This window comes from Leopardus geoffroyi, chromosome C3 (assembly GCF_018350155.1).
Source record: "Leopardus geoffroyi isolate Oge1 chromosome C3, O.geoffroyi_Oge1_pat1.0, whole genome shotgun sequence".
Lineage (NCBI taxonomy): Eukaryota > Metazoa > Chordata > Mammalia > Carnivora > Felidae > Leopardus > Leopardus geoffroyi.
The window spans coordinates 136,513,190-136,528,033 of NC_059338.1; the positions used below are offsets into that span (position 1 = coordinate 136,513,190).

General features: G+C 40.2%; 1 protein-coding gene and 2 non-coding genes across 3 annotated transcripts in view; 1 reads left to right on the forward strand and 2 right to left on the reverse strand.

The window, feature by feature from the left end:
- Nucleotides 1–6,504: 6,504 nt before the first annotated feature.
- On the reverse strand, nt 6,505–6,608 carry LOC123587030. The gene has a single exon (XR_006707101.1). It is a non-coding gene; the product is annotated as a U6 spliceosomal RNA (small nuclear RNA).
- Nucleotides 6,609–7,809: 1,201 nt separating this feature from the next.
- On the forward strand, nt 7,810–7,898 carry LOC123587118. The gene has a single exon (XR_006707172.1). It is a non-coding gene; the product is annotated as a small nucleolar RNA SNORD87 (small nucleolar RNA).
- A 2,506-nt stretch (nt 7,899–10,404) lies between these two features.
- The window catches only part of MCMDC2 (minichromosome maintenance domain containing 2), a 36,291-nt gene continuing 31,851 nt past the window's right edge, over nt 10,405–14,844 (reverse strand). The window contains exon 14 of the mRNA XM_045455028.1: nt 10,405–10,571. Within this exon, the coding sequence (XP_045310984.1) occupies nt 10,405–10,571 (167 nt within the window). The remainder of the gene's footprint in view (nt 10,572–14,844) is intronic.

A 14,844-nucleotide genomic window follows, 5' to 3' on the forward strand; every position in this document is an offset into this window, starting at 1 on the left:
GACATAATTCATAGAGGCATAGCTCTGAATCTTGGATACAGTCACTTGATGAGCCTGGTTGAGTGATCTGCAGCCCTGAAAAGGGCATATTTATTCTGCTGAGGAATAACTGAGTAGGTCTATGGTTGGGAGGGGGCGGGAGGAAGGACTTTCCAGAAGTTTTGAGTTAGGTAAAGTTTCTTAGACATAACAGCCAAATCCATATAAGAAAAAGAATTAATAAATTGGTTTCCATCAAAATGAAGAACGTCTATTTTTTTTAATGTTTATTTGTTTTTGAGAGAGGGAGAGCACAACTAGGGGAGGGGCAGACAGAGAAAGGTGGATAGAGCATCTAAAGCAGGCTCTGCACTGACAGCAGCAAGCCCATTGTGGGGCTTAATCTCACGAACCATGAGATCGTGACCTGGGCCGAAGTCAAGAGTCCTATGCTTAACCAACTGAGCCACCTAGAAACTTGCTCATAGCAGCTTTATTTGTAATAGCCAAACACTGATACATCCAAATGTCCATCAACGGATCTATGGATAAACAAGCTGTGGTATATCCATATACGGGAATGCTGCTCAGCACTAATAAGGAATTAACTATTGTTACATACAATAGCATGGATGAATTTCAAAATAATTATGCTGAATGAAAAGAGCCAACAAAGAGTACACACTATATGATTCCATTTAAGCAAATTATAGAAAAATGCAAACTAATCTGTAGCAACAGAAAGTCAGTCAGCAGTTGCCTGGGGATGGGGTTTTTTTTTTTTTTTTTTTTTTTTTTTATAAAAATTTTTTTTTTTTTTCAACGTTTATTTTTGGGACAGAGAGAGACAGAGCATGAACGGGGGAGGGTCAGAGAGAGAGGGAAACACAGAATCGGAAACAGGCTCCAGGCTCTGAGCCATCCGCCCAGAGCCTGACGCGGGGCTCGAACTCACGGACCGCGAGATCGTGACCTGGCTGAAGTCGGACGCTTAACCGACTGCGCCACCCAGGCGCCCCTGGGGATGGGGTTTAAAGGTGGAGTTTTGGGACATGAAGGAGACATTACAAAGGAGCATGAGGAAATATCTGGGGGTGATGAATATGTCCATTATCTTTTTTCTTTTTTAAGTAGGTCCCAGGCCCAGTGTGGAGCCCAACACGGGGCTTGAACTCACAACCTTGAGATCAAGACCTGAGCTGAGATCAAGAGTTGGATGCTTAACTGACTGAGCCACCAAGCACTCCTGTTCATTAACTTTAGTGTGATGTTTCACAGGTGTATACATGTCAAAACTTGGAAATTTTTCATTTTAAATATGTGCAATTCTTAGTATGTCAATTAACCTTTGTTAAAAAGCTATTTTTGCTTTTGTGGCAAATTTTGGGGCAGAAGTTGAATATTTGAACCCATTCTTTCTCAGAATTCCCATATCCTTAATCATCCTCCTATAAGGTTATCTCCCTTTGTAGAGTAATTAGAAGAGAGCTCTTTTTTAAAATATTTATTTATTTATTTATTTACTTACTTACTTATCTATCTTAAGTAGTCTCTATGCCCAATGTAGGGCTTGAAGTTATAACCCCGAGATCCAGAGCTGCATGCTCCACCAACTGAGCCAGCCACGTATCCCTAGAAGAGAGCTCTTGAGGTTCACAGCAATACCCCCAAATCTTAAAGTTAAGATTACCTGTTGTGGCAAGAACTGTTGATAGCTTTTTTAATAGCCATTTGCCCTTCTCTTTCTTTTCTACAACAACCTACCTTCTCATAGCACGAGCTGATCATCTCTGGACATGTAACTCAACCATGGTCAATGGCACCTGAAGGGCATTCTTGGTAGTACTTTTCACCCAGATTAAAAGAGAAACACTGTGGGGCAACTGGGTGGCTCAGTTGGTTGAGCGCTGGACTCTTGATTTTGGCTCAGGTGATGATCCCAGGGTTGTGGAATCGAACCCTGCATCAAGCTCTGTGCTGAGCATGGAGGCTGCTTAAGGTTCTCTCCCTCTTCTTCTCTGCCTCTGTTTATTTAAAACAATAAAAAAATAATAAACTTAAAAAAAAAAAAAACACCTGAAAAAAAATTCCTTCCTTCCTGCCTTTGGATGTTTTTATAAGAAGATGTGATGTTTATAGTTGTGGGAGCCTTTTTGCAACCATGAAGGGAAAATCAAGAGTCTCAGAGAAGACCACAAACTCTGACAATGCTGTGCTGCTGAAATACTCCCCAACTTGCGATGCAGTTGAAAACATAACATTTATTTAATGAATTATACTACTAATCAATTAAAATAACTGATTTAAGGGGCACCTGGCTGGCTCAGAAGAGCAGGCAACTCAAGGGGCACCTGGGTGGCTCAGTCAGTTAAGCGTCCAACTTTGGCTCATGTCACAATCTCATGGTTCGTGGGTTCAAGCTTCCTGTTAGGCTCTGTGCTGGTATCTCAGAGCCTGAAGCCTCCTTTGGATTTTGTGTCCCCTCTCTCTCTGTGCCTGCTCTCTCAAAAATAAATAAACATTAAAAAAATATTTTTAAAAGAACATGCAACTCTTGATCTTTGAGTCATGAGTTCAAGCCAAACGTTGGATGTAAAGATTACTTAAATTAAAAAAAAAAAAAAAAAAAAAACCCTGCTTTGGGACACCTGGGTTTCTCAATCAGTTAAGCATCCAACTCTAGATTTCAGCTCAGGTCATGATCTCATGGTGTGTGGGATCAAGCCCTGTGTTGGTCAGTGCAGTGCAGTCTGTGCACTGTCAGCACAGAGCCTGCGCAGGATTCTCTCTCTCTCTCTCTCTCTCTCTCTCTCAAAATAAATAAATAAACTTAAAAAAAAACCCAACTGACTTAAAATTATAATCTGAAAATAGGTGGCTGTGGAGTTTTAGGAACACCTAAATATTAGTCCCAAAATTTAATTGTATCTAGTCTGAAGAACATATTAAGTCATTAAAACAGTGGTCCCTTCCATATCCTATCCAGGTCAGGTATCCTTCAGAAGCAGATGCTAATAAGTGCCATGTGAGCAACCCACTGAAGGAAAGGAAAACTAGCAACTTAGGAGGTATCCTGTAAGGAACTGTTGCAGGAGCATCCATGCTGATCTCCAGTTCCTTCTCACATGGCCCTAGACACTGAGAACATGCCTAAAATGTTGCCATAGCATTTATGGGTTCAGCAAAGTCACCCTCCTCTTTCAGTACAACTTTCAGAAACGGTAGCTCCCACACCTCCCCATCCACTTGTAGGCAAAGGCCTGATGGAGGTGGCTGTCCAGGTTGCAAAATTAGGTTGTAGAAGTTTACATCCAGCCAAGAGTCTGCAATGGCAGGCTGAGGTCCAAGCCACCACCTGACAGAATAAATTGCCCAGTTGGGGTCCCAAACAAAGAATTTTAAACCCCTGCAAAGCATTCAGCAAAAATGTTAGAGAGAAATTCTTTGAGAAAGTAAGTATAACCAACAATTTATTTTGCTAAGTTTAGATTTTTTTTTTACCATGTTTCCTTGAGGCAAATACATTTGTACTGGATTTTGAATCAGTTTCTTAGACTTCCAATTTGTAAAGGAAAGATGATGTGCCTTTTTACTGATTCAATTGTTTAATTACATGCTTTCACGTGTGTTCTTTCTGGCAACAAGATCATCAGCCTATCCCTACAGCACTAAGTCTAGTGCTTTGTAGCCAGGACTCAAATAAAATGATTGAAAGAAACAAGAGTAAAAAAACACAAAAATAAAAAATCAATAGCAAATTAGAACATGTTCATAAACAAAGCGGGTGACTGCTTTACGAATGCTTTTTTTTAAATGCTCTATAATTATTATCAACAAAAACAGCAGTTGTAGCTATTGTTATGAGGGAGATATAACAGCTTTTTTCGTGGCAACTGGTTCTTCTATGTGTTTGACGGGGTCGATTCCAGATACCCTTATTCTAAATTGGGATGTCCAATACCACCAGTTTTTTTAAGCACTGAACTCCGTGGGGGAGTAGAAGACTAAGCAAATATATAGTACTGGGAATGGGAGACCCTTCCTTTTTGGAGTATTTCCCGCTCTTTTGGGTCCATTACAAACTGACAGACTGCACGTTTGCATACTCGGTGAAATAGCTCTGGGTGAAGTCCTCACGAGCCTTGAAAGCCTCCAAAAGTTCCCTTCAATATGAACTTACGGTGTAGCACTCCACCGCAGTCGGAGAAACGCAGATTTCAGGGTAGCGTCACCCAGACGTTGAGAACGCAGCCCCAACGACCGCCCTGGTGCTTAGCACGGACTCCGCCGCCGGACACACGCTCCCCTGTCGGAGGCGGGGCCAGGGCCCGGAAGGGGCGGGGCCCGGAGCCCCAAAAGCCCAACGGAAGAAGCTGTGCTTTCTTTTCCGCGCGGCTGTCGACGGAGGAGGGCTTGCGAAGCTTGGTCGGTCATGCGAACCGGGCGGCAGCGCCAGCGGACCAGTCGCTGGGCCCTTCGAGGTGGGAGTCCTTGCGGTCTTAGTTCAACCCGTTACTACCGGGAACCCGACTCGTTGCCGGAACCCAGGCCCGCCTCTGGTCTCTGCCCTGGGGCCCCCGAGTAAAGGGCCTCCGACCTTGCCGAGCACAGCCGAGTAAGCGGCATGGCCGCGAGGTCGGCCCGGGAGGAAGCCTTCCCCTTCTGCCACCCAGAGCGTCCTGGGTTATTGGCTCTGTCGCGTTTTTTAGTAACCAGCCGCGAGTCTCAACTGACCCTTTTTTTTAGTAAACGCCCGTTTCGACTGTTCTAAAGTCAAAAATTAATAAAGGGCCTTCTCAGATTGAGGTGGTTTCGAGGCGGCTGGAAGGTATGGCGCGTGGTTTTGGTGTACGCCGGGCCCTCCTTCGGAGCAATTTTGTATCCCCAGCAAAGCGTTGTGTGCAGTCTAGACGGTTTTAGGGTCCCTTAGTGGGCGACTTATTTATTCGTAGTACGCAAGCATTTTATAAAAGGGGAAAGGCATTACCTCTAGGATATTAAAGACAACCTTTACTTAATTGTAGTTTGTGATTGGCTTTTAAAACTGTTACCAGTTTAGTAACAGTTCTGGTAGCGACTTAGGACAGTGACTTGTCGCATGTGTTTGTGAATCTTCCTTTGTAAATATCTTCTAAAGACGTGATGTTTTGAAGTTGGGAGAACAGTATGTACTGTTTAGAACCTCCCTAAGCCATAAATGCCTGCTCTACCCTTAGATGCTTGCATTTATATAGAGATGTGTATTTCTGGACGTAATACTGAAGAAACTGGTCAACAGCTGGGAGGCTGGAAGAACGTGTTGCCTATTCAAAAACAAGTTATTGGGGCGCCTGGCTGGCTCAGTTGGAGGATCTTGGGGTGGGGGTTGTCAGTTTGAGCTCCACTTTGGATATAGAGATTACTTAAATAAATACTTTAAAATGGTATTAATACCTCATCGATGAAACGGTATAATCCTGTGTCGGGCTTTTTTGTTGTTACCTCCTCCCAAATATGTTGCTGTCACCAGGGCATTTGATGGCTAAAAATAGTTTACATTTGGTATTAGTCATCTTTATTTTGAGGCATAAGTGGCATCAATCCTACTTTTATTGCTAAATACTGGGGGTTTTAAAACCAAATGTTTGGTAAAAATACTGATAACAGGTAAATCCTGAAGCATAATAAATACGGAGCCCACCACACCATTTAAGAACTGTGATTTTTCTCATTATTCTAGCATCTAATTCTTTACCTATCACATAACTCCTGCCTTCAACCTACCTATCTTCATAACTCCTGAGGTGCCTCTCATCTGGGATTTTGTATCCTGGCTCTTAGCTTTTTGAGCTGAGTGGGAAGGATAGCAGTTTTATTTATTTTTTTTTTCATTTTTTTAATATTTATTTTTTTTCAATATATGAAATTTATTGTCAAATTGGTTTTCATGCAACACCCAGTGCTCATCCCAAAAGGTGCCCTCCTGAATACCCATCACCCACCCATCAACCCTCAGTTTATTCTCAGTTTTTAAGTCTCTTATGCTTTGGCGCTCTTCCACTCTAACCTCTTTTTTTTTTTCCTTCCCCTCACCCATGGGTTTCTGTTAAGTTTCTCAGGATCCACATAAGAGTGAAACCATATGGTATCTGTCTTTCTCTGTATGGCTTATTTCACTTAGAACACTCTCCAATTCCATCCACGTTGCTACAAAGGGCCATATTTCATTCTTTCTCATTGCCAGGTAGTACTCCATCGTGTATATAAACCACAATTTCTTTATCCATTCATCAGTTGATGGACATTTAGGCTCTTTCCGTAATTTGACTATTGTTGAGAGTGCTGCTATAAACATTGGGGTACAAGTGCCCTTATGCATCAGTACTCCTGTATCCCTTGGGTAAATTCCTAGCAGTGCTATTGCTGGGTTATAGGGTAGGTCTATTTTTAATTTTTTGAGGAACCTCCACACTGTTTTCCAGAGTGGCTGCACCAATTTGCATTCCCACCAACAGTGCAAGAGGGTTCCCGTTTCTCCGCATCCTCAAAAATATGGAACGCTTCACGAATTTGCGTGTCATCCTTGTGCAGGGGCCATGCTAATCTCTGTATCGTTCCAATTTTAGTATATGTGCTGCTGAAGCAGGCACAGCAGTTTTATTACAAATATGTATCACTAAACATTCTTGTAGGATTTACACAAATGAGATTATGCATATAGTCAGTAGTTCCCATGAATCTCATTACACTGAAACTTTCCCAAGTTGGTATTATTCATAACTAATAGTTTGTGTTCCTAATATCGACTATGTGAAATTGTTTCCAGACTTGAAAATGATAAATTGTTTTGCAAGGTACAACATTTGATGTGTCTTCATAAATCATTTCCAGTAGCTGTCTGGTTCAATGATTTACCCTCCTGGGGTGTTAAGAGATGATCTGTGGCCCTGGCCATTCTTTGCACTACCTAAGTGTGCTTTCAGGCGACCTGGGACTTAATTCTACAAGACTGTCCAATAATGATGTCAACATAATGTATCTGCTCTAAAACTACATTAGATTTGCCATTGTGATGCTTTAGTTGGAGGTCTACACACTTGTTTTTATACATCTAACCTTTAACCTGACTCATCTCATCCTTGTCAAGCTCTGAGACAGAAAAGCAATGGCTAGGTACTCATTAGGACCATCATGTCCTAACATCGATACTGCCACAGTAAAGAACATCCTATATATAGCCACAATTTTTCCTATCCATGCTAATAAACCCATTTCCAGCTTGGAAAGATCATTTATAGAATTATTAGGGCCTAAACAGTCAAAAGTACTAATCTGTTCAAGCCATTTAAGAGGTTCTAAATTTTGGGGTTATCCGTTTGGACTACCAAAAAAAGTAGAACTAAGCAGAAAGTACTTCATTCCGTGAGAGATGTGTTAAATAACAAAATTATTCCAGTATATGGCCTCAAATGTTAGTAGTTTTTATAAAAAGTTAGATGGGAGTCAGGAAGGTTGCAAGTAAAATGTTTATGTCTCCTGATGAGAATGAAAAAGCCTTACTGGACCATTCCTGCATATAAGATGCCAAACAGATGGCAAGTACAAATGAGAATTCACAATGAAATATTTTGATTTCTAGGTGCAACAGAGCCTATGAGTTGAAGATGAATGAACGTTGTGATGTTTTCCAAAAACATCTGAGGATGGCTGTGATAAAACCACTAGGAGCACAACTGCATGTAATGAGGTACCAAAACTTAAACACTGTGCTTTGTTATGTATTTATGGTACTGTCTATGAAAAGCAGTACCAAAAACATTTAGTAGGTTTTTGACCTAGATAGGCTTAGTAACTGGCACAATGATGACTTAAATTACTTTTTGCCGTTTACCCAGCTGAGGGTTTCTTTGAAGAAATAATTTGAAGACTGAGATGCCAGTTATGTATATTGTTTATGTGAATTACTCAAGTATAATGCAATTTTTCACTAAAATGGGTTATATGTTCTTTTCAGCATGTAGGTAGCTGCAGATGAATGTCCAAGTCCATAACTGTTGTGGTTAAAAATTCTTCATTGCCTCGGTAAGTAATTCTGGCAATCACAGCTAATAATAATTCAAAAGTATCTGAAACTCCAAAGGGTTAGGGCCATATCCTGTTAAAGTTGCCTGTGTGTGTGTTGTCAGAAGTCTGATTTTCCTTTGATTTTGACTATGGAGTGATTTTCATTGTTGGTTTCTGATTTTTTTCCCCAGAGGCATGCAGTTGGAAGGAAAAATGAAGAATTGGTCAAGAAGACATGAATAAATACTTTATTTAACATTGATCGTCTCACAATAAGTTATGTAGAGAAATACATGCTTGAATACTTTTAACTGTTGGGCAGTAAAGTCTGCTATCTTTAAAATATATCGAGTGTTTAAACATCTCCAGTTCCATAATTACTAGTCAGATTTGTTTTTAGCATACTTTAAGAAAGTATGTTCTTTATCAATAAATAACTATTTGGAATCCTAAACACCTTAACGAATTATCCCTTACAAATAAAGATTTCACCTGTGACCTACATAGTTTAAGTTTTAATCTTATTCTTTGCTTTTGCCTTTGAACAAAAAAATTGTGATCTTAGTACAAATAATAACATGTCATATTAAGGGAAATAGTGACTGGACAGTCCATTACAACCAGGACTTAGAATTTATAGGAATTCTAAAGCTGAATTCTTAACTCTGAAGACTTGAACTTAGCTAAATCTCGCTTTTCCCCTGTTGAGTGCTTTTATCTAGGTTATAATTTCATTATGGCAAGTCTAGAATTCTAGAACTGTAATATGTAAATTGTTTTTAAAAACTGGCTTTGAGGGGGCGCCTGGGTGGCGCAGTCGGTTGAGCGTCCGACTTCAACCAGGTCACGATCTCGCAGTCCGTGAGTTCGAGACCCGCGTCGGGCTCTGGGCTGATGGCTCAGAGCCTGGAGCCTGTTTCCGATTCTGTGTCTCCCTCTCTCTCTGCACCTCCCCCGTTCATGCTCTGTCTCTCTCTGTCCCAAAAATAAATAAACGTTGAAAAAAAAAATTAAAAAAAAAAAAAAAAAACTGGCTTTGCTGACTCCATTTCGGCTCAGGTCATGAAATGGAGCCCAGCCCCATGTCCACACTGAGCATGAAGCCTGCTTAGGATTCTCTCCCACACTCTCAAAAAATACATGAAACCTTAAAAGACAAAAACAAAAAAAAACTAGCTTTGCATTCTGAAAAAGTAACACAAGTCTCTGAAACTAGTGAATATTCAGTAAATACTATTGAATGAGTAGGAATGATTTGTCAAAAGGACTATAGAGAGCTGTCAACCTTTATGGTTTAGCTCCATAAAGTGCCAGTTTCTAAAGAATCGGCATGGTAGTATCTTATTTTTTTATAATTAACTTATTGGGACACCTGGGTGGCTCAACTGCTTTAAGTGTCCAACTTTGGCTCAGGTCAGGATCTCCTGGTTGGTATATTCAGGCCCCATTTGGGCCTTGGAGTCTGCTCCAGATTTTGGGTCTCCTTTCTCTGGCCCTCCCTCACTCACTGTTCTCTCAAAAACATTTAAAAAATTAACATATTAAACCATTGAAAAATGAAAAGGATTTGGGGATTTTACAAGTTAAATATATTTTCTCTTTCCCCACACACACCTTTTCAGAATAGATCTCTTCCCTCCAAAAATGAAGATGGTTAGCAAATTGGGTTTATTTGCCTTTTGGTGCCTTTCTTGTAACCAGTTAGGTTCAAGGAGCCAATTCTTACCCCTTGATTTGTTATAAATTACTTTTTTTCATTTAACCTGGCTTTAAAAAATGGAAAATTTCCAAGCTTTCCCTGAATTCATAATTAGGGCTTCCAAAACTATATAATGGCCATAAAAAGTAATGAAGTAGGAAATGTCCTTAAATTGGAGGCTTCTGCTTCTATGTGTTGCTGTTATTTACTCCACTTGTCAGGTTCACAGGTGCAAGAAAAATGGTTTATTTTTAGGTAAATATTCTCATTTAAACTGTTCTTGCCATCTTGTGACAAGTAGAACTACATAAAAGTGACCGTTTTTAAACATTGCTTAGTTTCCAGATTCTTTATTTTTTTAATGTTTATTCTTTGAGAGAATGAGCAGGGGAGGGGCAGAGAGGGAGACACAGAATCTGAAGCAAGCTCTGAACTGTCAGCACAGAGCCCAATGCGGGGCTCGAACCCATGAACCGTGAGATCATGACCCGAGCTGAAGTCAGACGCTTAACCAACTGGGCCACCCAGGTCCCCCGACCAGATTTTTAATAATGAGACCTTTTATATTTTTAAGATAGCCTTCTAATGTACTACCATACATAGTATTACCTGAAGCATTACTTCAGAATCACACCTTTCCACTGCTTAAATATGAGTGAAGAAAATGATTTTCCTCAGATTGCCTATTCATCACTAGTGAAAATAGCTGTCCCAGGTCCATATGTGGCAATAAACTGTTGGAGCTGCTGTTGGCATTGATTCAAATAGATATCCCTTTGCTCCAAATACTCTTCATTATACAATTCAAATGGAAATACTGCATTTGGAGCAACACAAAATGCAGTGGCCCCTAAGGAAAAAAGTGCAAATGAGAAGTCCTTAAAATGCTAAATGTGAAATCACATTTTCAGCAAAATAGTATGAGTTTGTTTTGTTTTATAGAGTGCAAGCTGGGGAAAGGGGCAGAGGGAGAGAATCCCAACCGTGCTCTACACTCTGCACAGAGCCTGCTGTGGGTCTTGAGCCCACGACCCTGGGATCATGACCTGAGCTGAAATGCAGAATCAGATGATTGGGGCACCTGTGGGATTCAGTTGGTTAAGCATCTGACTCTTCATCTTGGCTCAGGTCATGATCTCATGGTTTATGGAATTGAGCCCCACGTCAGGCTCTGCGCTGACAGCACTGAACCTGCTTGGGATTCACTCTCTGCCCCTCCCCCACTCTCTCAAATAAACAAACTTTAAAAAAGTAGGATGCTCAATCTACTGAGCCACCCAGGCCCCCCCAATAAGAGTTTTTAAATTAAGTTCTGACCTATTTAATAGAATATTTCAATAATCATTTAAAACTGATCTGTTTTTGAGACTCATGAAATAGTTTCAGTATATACACAGACTTACCAGAGCCAAGAAAAAATACTACGTTTTAAAACATGGAAACTAGAGGGGCACATGGGTGGCTTGGTTTAGTGTCCAGCCTTGGTTCAGGTCATGATCTCACAGTTCATGAGTTTGAGCCCAGTGTTGGGGTCACTGCTGTCAGTGCAGAGCCCACTTAAAATCTTGTCCCCTCTACCCTCTCTGCCCCTCCCCAGCTCCTATTCTCTCTCAAAAATAACATTTTTTTAAGTGTAGAAACTAAAACTTTGTTATCTGTTGACCTAGTCATTAGAGTTTTGAACCTGAATAGTGCTGTGAGGAGGTGGAAGAAGTAGGGAGAGAAGGTATTAGAAAGTAGGGAAACACTTTGATAAAGGTTAAGCGGATGACTGAGGATAAAGACATCATTGTAATCTCAATTATTCAGAACCACTGACAAAAAGACATAAACCTATGGAATTGAATAGCCTGGAAAGAACCCCTCAAATACATGGTTAAATGATTTATGCTTTAAGAGTGCCAAGACCAATGGGGAAAGGATAGTTTCCAACAAATGGTACTGAAAAAACAATACCCGTAAGAAAAAAAAATGAAGTTGGTCCCTTATATTATAGACCTAAGCATAAGAACTAAGACAAAAACAAAAAATTGGGGAAACACTTCATGACACTGGATTTGGCAATGATTTCTAGAATTTATGTAACACTAGATTTCTAGTGTTATAACACTAAAGCACAGGCAACAAGAGGAAATAGGTAAGTTAAACCACATCAAAATAAACTGGTGCGTCAAATACTACAATGAAGAGTGAAAAGGCAACCCATGGAATGGGAGAAAATACTTGCAAATTGTATCTGATACAGGATCTACAACTGAACAAGAAAATAACCCAATTCAAAAATCAGCAAAGGAGAAACGGACATTTCTCCAAAGAAGATAGGCACATGAATGATGGTCAACATCACTAATCACTAGGTAAATGGTGTGAAATACCATCTTACACCCATAAGGATGGCTACTATCAAGCAAATGTTGGCAAGGATATGAAGAAAATGTACCTTGTGCACTGTTGGTGAGAATGTAAAATGGTGCAACCCTTATGGAAAACAGTAGCAGTTTATTCAAAAAATTACATGATCCAGGGATTTCATTTATGGACATATACCCAAAATAATTTAAAACAAGGTCTCAAAGAGGTAAGTAAGCATATACTCATGTTCATAGCATTATTCACAATAGCCAAAGGTGCAAGCAATCTAAGGTCCATTGTTGGGTGAATGAATAAACAAAATGTGTGTGTGTGTGTGTGTGTGTGTGTGTACGTGTGTACACATACATACAATGGAATAGAATATTCAATCTTGAACAAGAAGGAAATTCTAATGCATGCTACCACATCAATAAACCTTTGGGGACATTATATGAAGTGAGCCATAAGATAAACACATATGATTAGACTTATATGAGATACATGGAGAAGTCAAATTTATAAAAATAGAAAGAATGGTGGTTGCCAGGGCCTGGAGGAAGGAAGGAGAGATTGGGGAGTTATTGTTTCATGCTACAGAAAAAAAATGAAAGGTTTATAGAGATGGATGGTGGCAACAGTGTGAACGTATTTAACACCACTGAACTATACACTCAAAAATCGTTAAGATGGTAAATGTTACGTATATTTTACCACAACTTAAAAAAACTTTTTGACTACCACTTTAAGAGTTAAGCTCTTAAATTCTGTTTCATTGTTGATTCATTGAATGAGTACATACATGTGACTGGGCAGGAGTAGTTGCTAGCCAAGCAGACAGTGCCTACCTTCCTAGAGCAGTCTGTTATCAGTATGCACTTAACACAGTCTCAGACTGCCGTGACTGCTCCCTTTACCATTCCCTTTATCTTACCTGAATCCTTACTGTTCCTTGAGAACACTGCTTTCCCTGTGGCTCTCTAAAGTGAAGCTGCTTTTTCTCACAACACCACTCATACCTTAGTAACACAAGACAGAGACTAACTTGCTGCCCCTTTGCTGCTACCAGACCATTCTTGTTCCTGCTTTCCTCTTAATAAAAATCTCTCCGCTGATGCCCAGTGCCATTTGGGCTTACTACTCTTTCTCTTCCTTGGTGAAGTCAACCAGTTCTCAGCACGTGGCTCACAATATTCCTCTATTCCCTAATACCTGCCATTCAGTGATTTCCATGTGAATGACCCTCTTAATTCCAGACCTCTCTGGAGTTTTTTCTCTACCTCCACCACACATAGGAAAATCACAGGAAACTGACATTACCAAAAACTTACTTCAAAACCATTAGTTCAAATCCCCCTTCCGTCTTATACTTCCAGCTTCTATCCCAAGACCTCCAAGTGGCTTCCTTCAATTCACTTCCTTCTTTTAACCTATTTAAGAATCTATCCCAAGCCAGTGTCCCCACTCCCTTACCCCTCTGCAACACTCTATCACAGTCGCCTATCAAAACCTCAACTCTGCATGAACCCAACAATTTACTTTATGCCTGCACTCAGGCTGCTAGGCAGAAAATCACATAATTGGCATCTCTTGGTTTCACTTTAAATGAATCACAGAAACCTCAAATGGATGCCCACTGACTGCCAGACAACCCTGCTGAGTCTAAGACAAATGTTCTTCTGCCTCCTGCCCCCATGACTATGATATTCCATTCTTCTCTCCTCAAACCTTTTGCTTTTAGCTGATGACCTTGTGTAGAGTGTATGATCAAATGGATACAGACCTGATTCTGTATCCATTTGTCTTCCCTCCTATATAATGAAGTGACTTCTTTCATTAGAGACCAATATCTTCACATGTGCTCTGGATCCCATCCCCTCTCACCTTTTTAAGGATTTTATTCCTTTGATCTTCCCCTAATTCTGTAAAATCTAATCTTAAACTGTCTTGTTTCTATAACTACACTTGATTTTCTTACTACATTGTAGCTGCAGCTTCTCATTCTCCTCTGTTTGTTCCCCCTCCTCAACCCCATTTCTAAACATTGGAATTCTTCAAGGGCAGTCCTGGAGTTCTCTGTATAGTCTCAATCTAGGTAATTTCAGGTAATTTCATCCATTCCATGGCTATGAGTACCATCTTTGGGCTGATGGTTCCCAAATTAAATTTCTAAATTAGAACCCTCACCTAAACTCCAGATTCTTGTATCAATCTAAAGGTATCTCTGTAGGATGTCTCAAACATATCTATCTATAATTTGGTTTTTCTCCCAACCCTTTTTCTCTTTGTTCCCAGTTGAGGTAAATGGCATCATGGTCCACTCAGTTGCTCAAGGCAGAAAATTGGGAGTTTTCTTTAATTCTTCCCTATGCCCTCTGCCCCAACTTCTAAATCTAGTTCATGAGCACAACCTATTGTTTTTTGCATCCAAGAAAAATGTCCCTGAGTAGGGATCAATTTCTTGCTATGTTTTTTTCTTCTTTTTTTTCTTGTTTCCAATTTCCTGCTATAACTGAAATAACACTTAAGGAGCTCTTTTTTTTTTTTTTTTTTTTTTTTTTTTTTTTTTTTTTTGCGTTTATTTATTTTTGAGAGAGAGACAGAGAGACAGAGCATGAGCAAGGGAGGGGCAAAGAGAAAGGGAGACAGAATCTAAAGCAGGCTCCAGGCTCTGAGCTGTCAACACAGTGCCCCACGTGGGGCTGGAACCCACAAACTGCAGGATCATGACCTGAGCTGAAGTCAGATGCTTAACTGACTGAGCCACCCAGGTG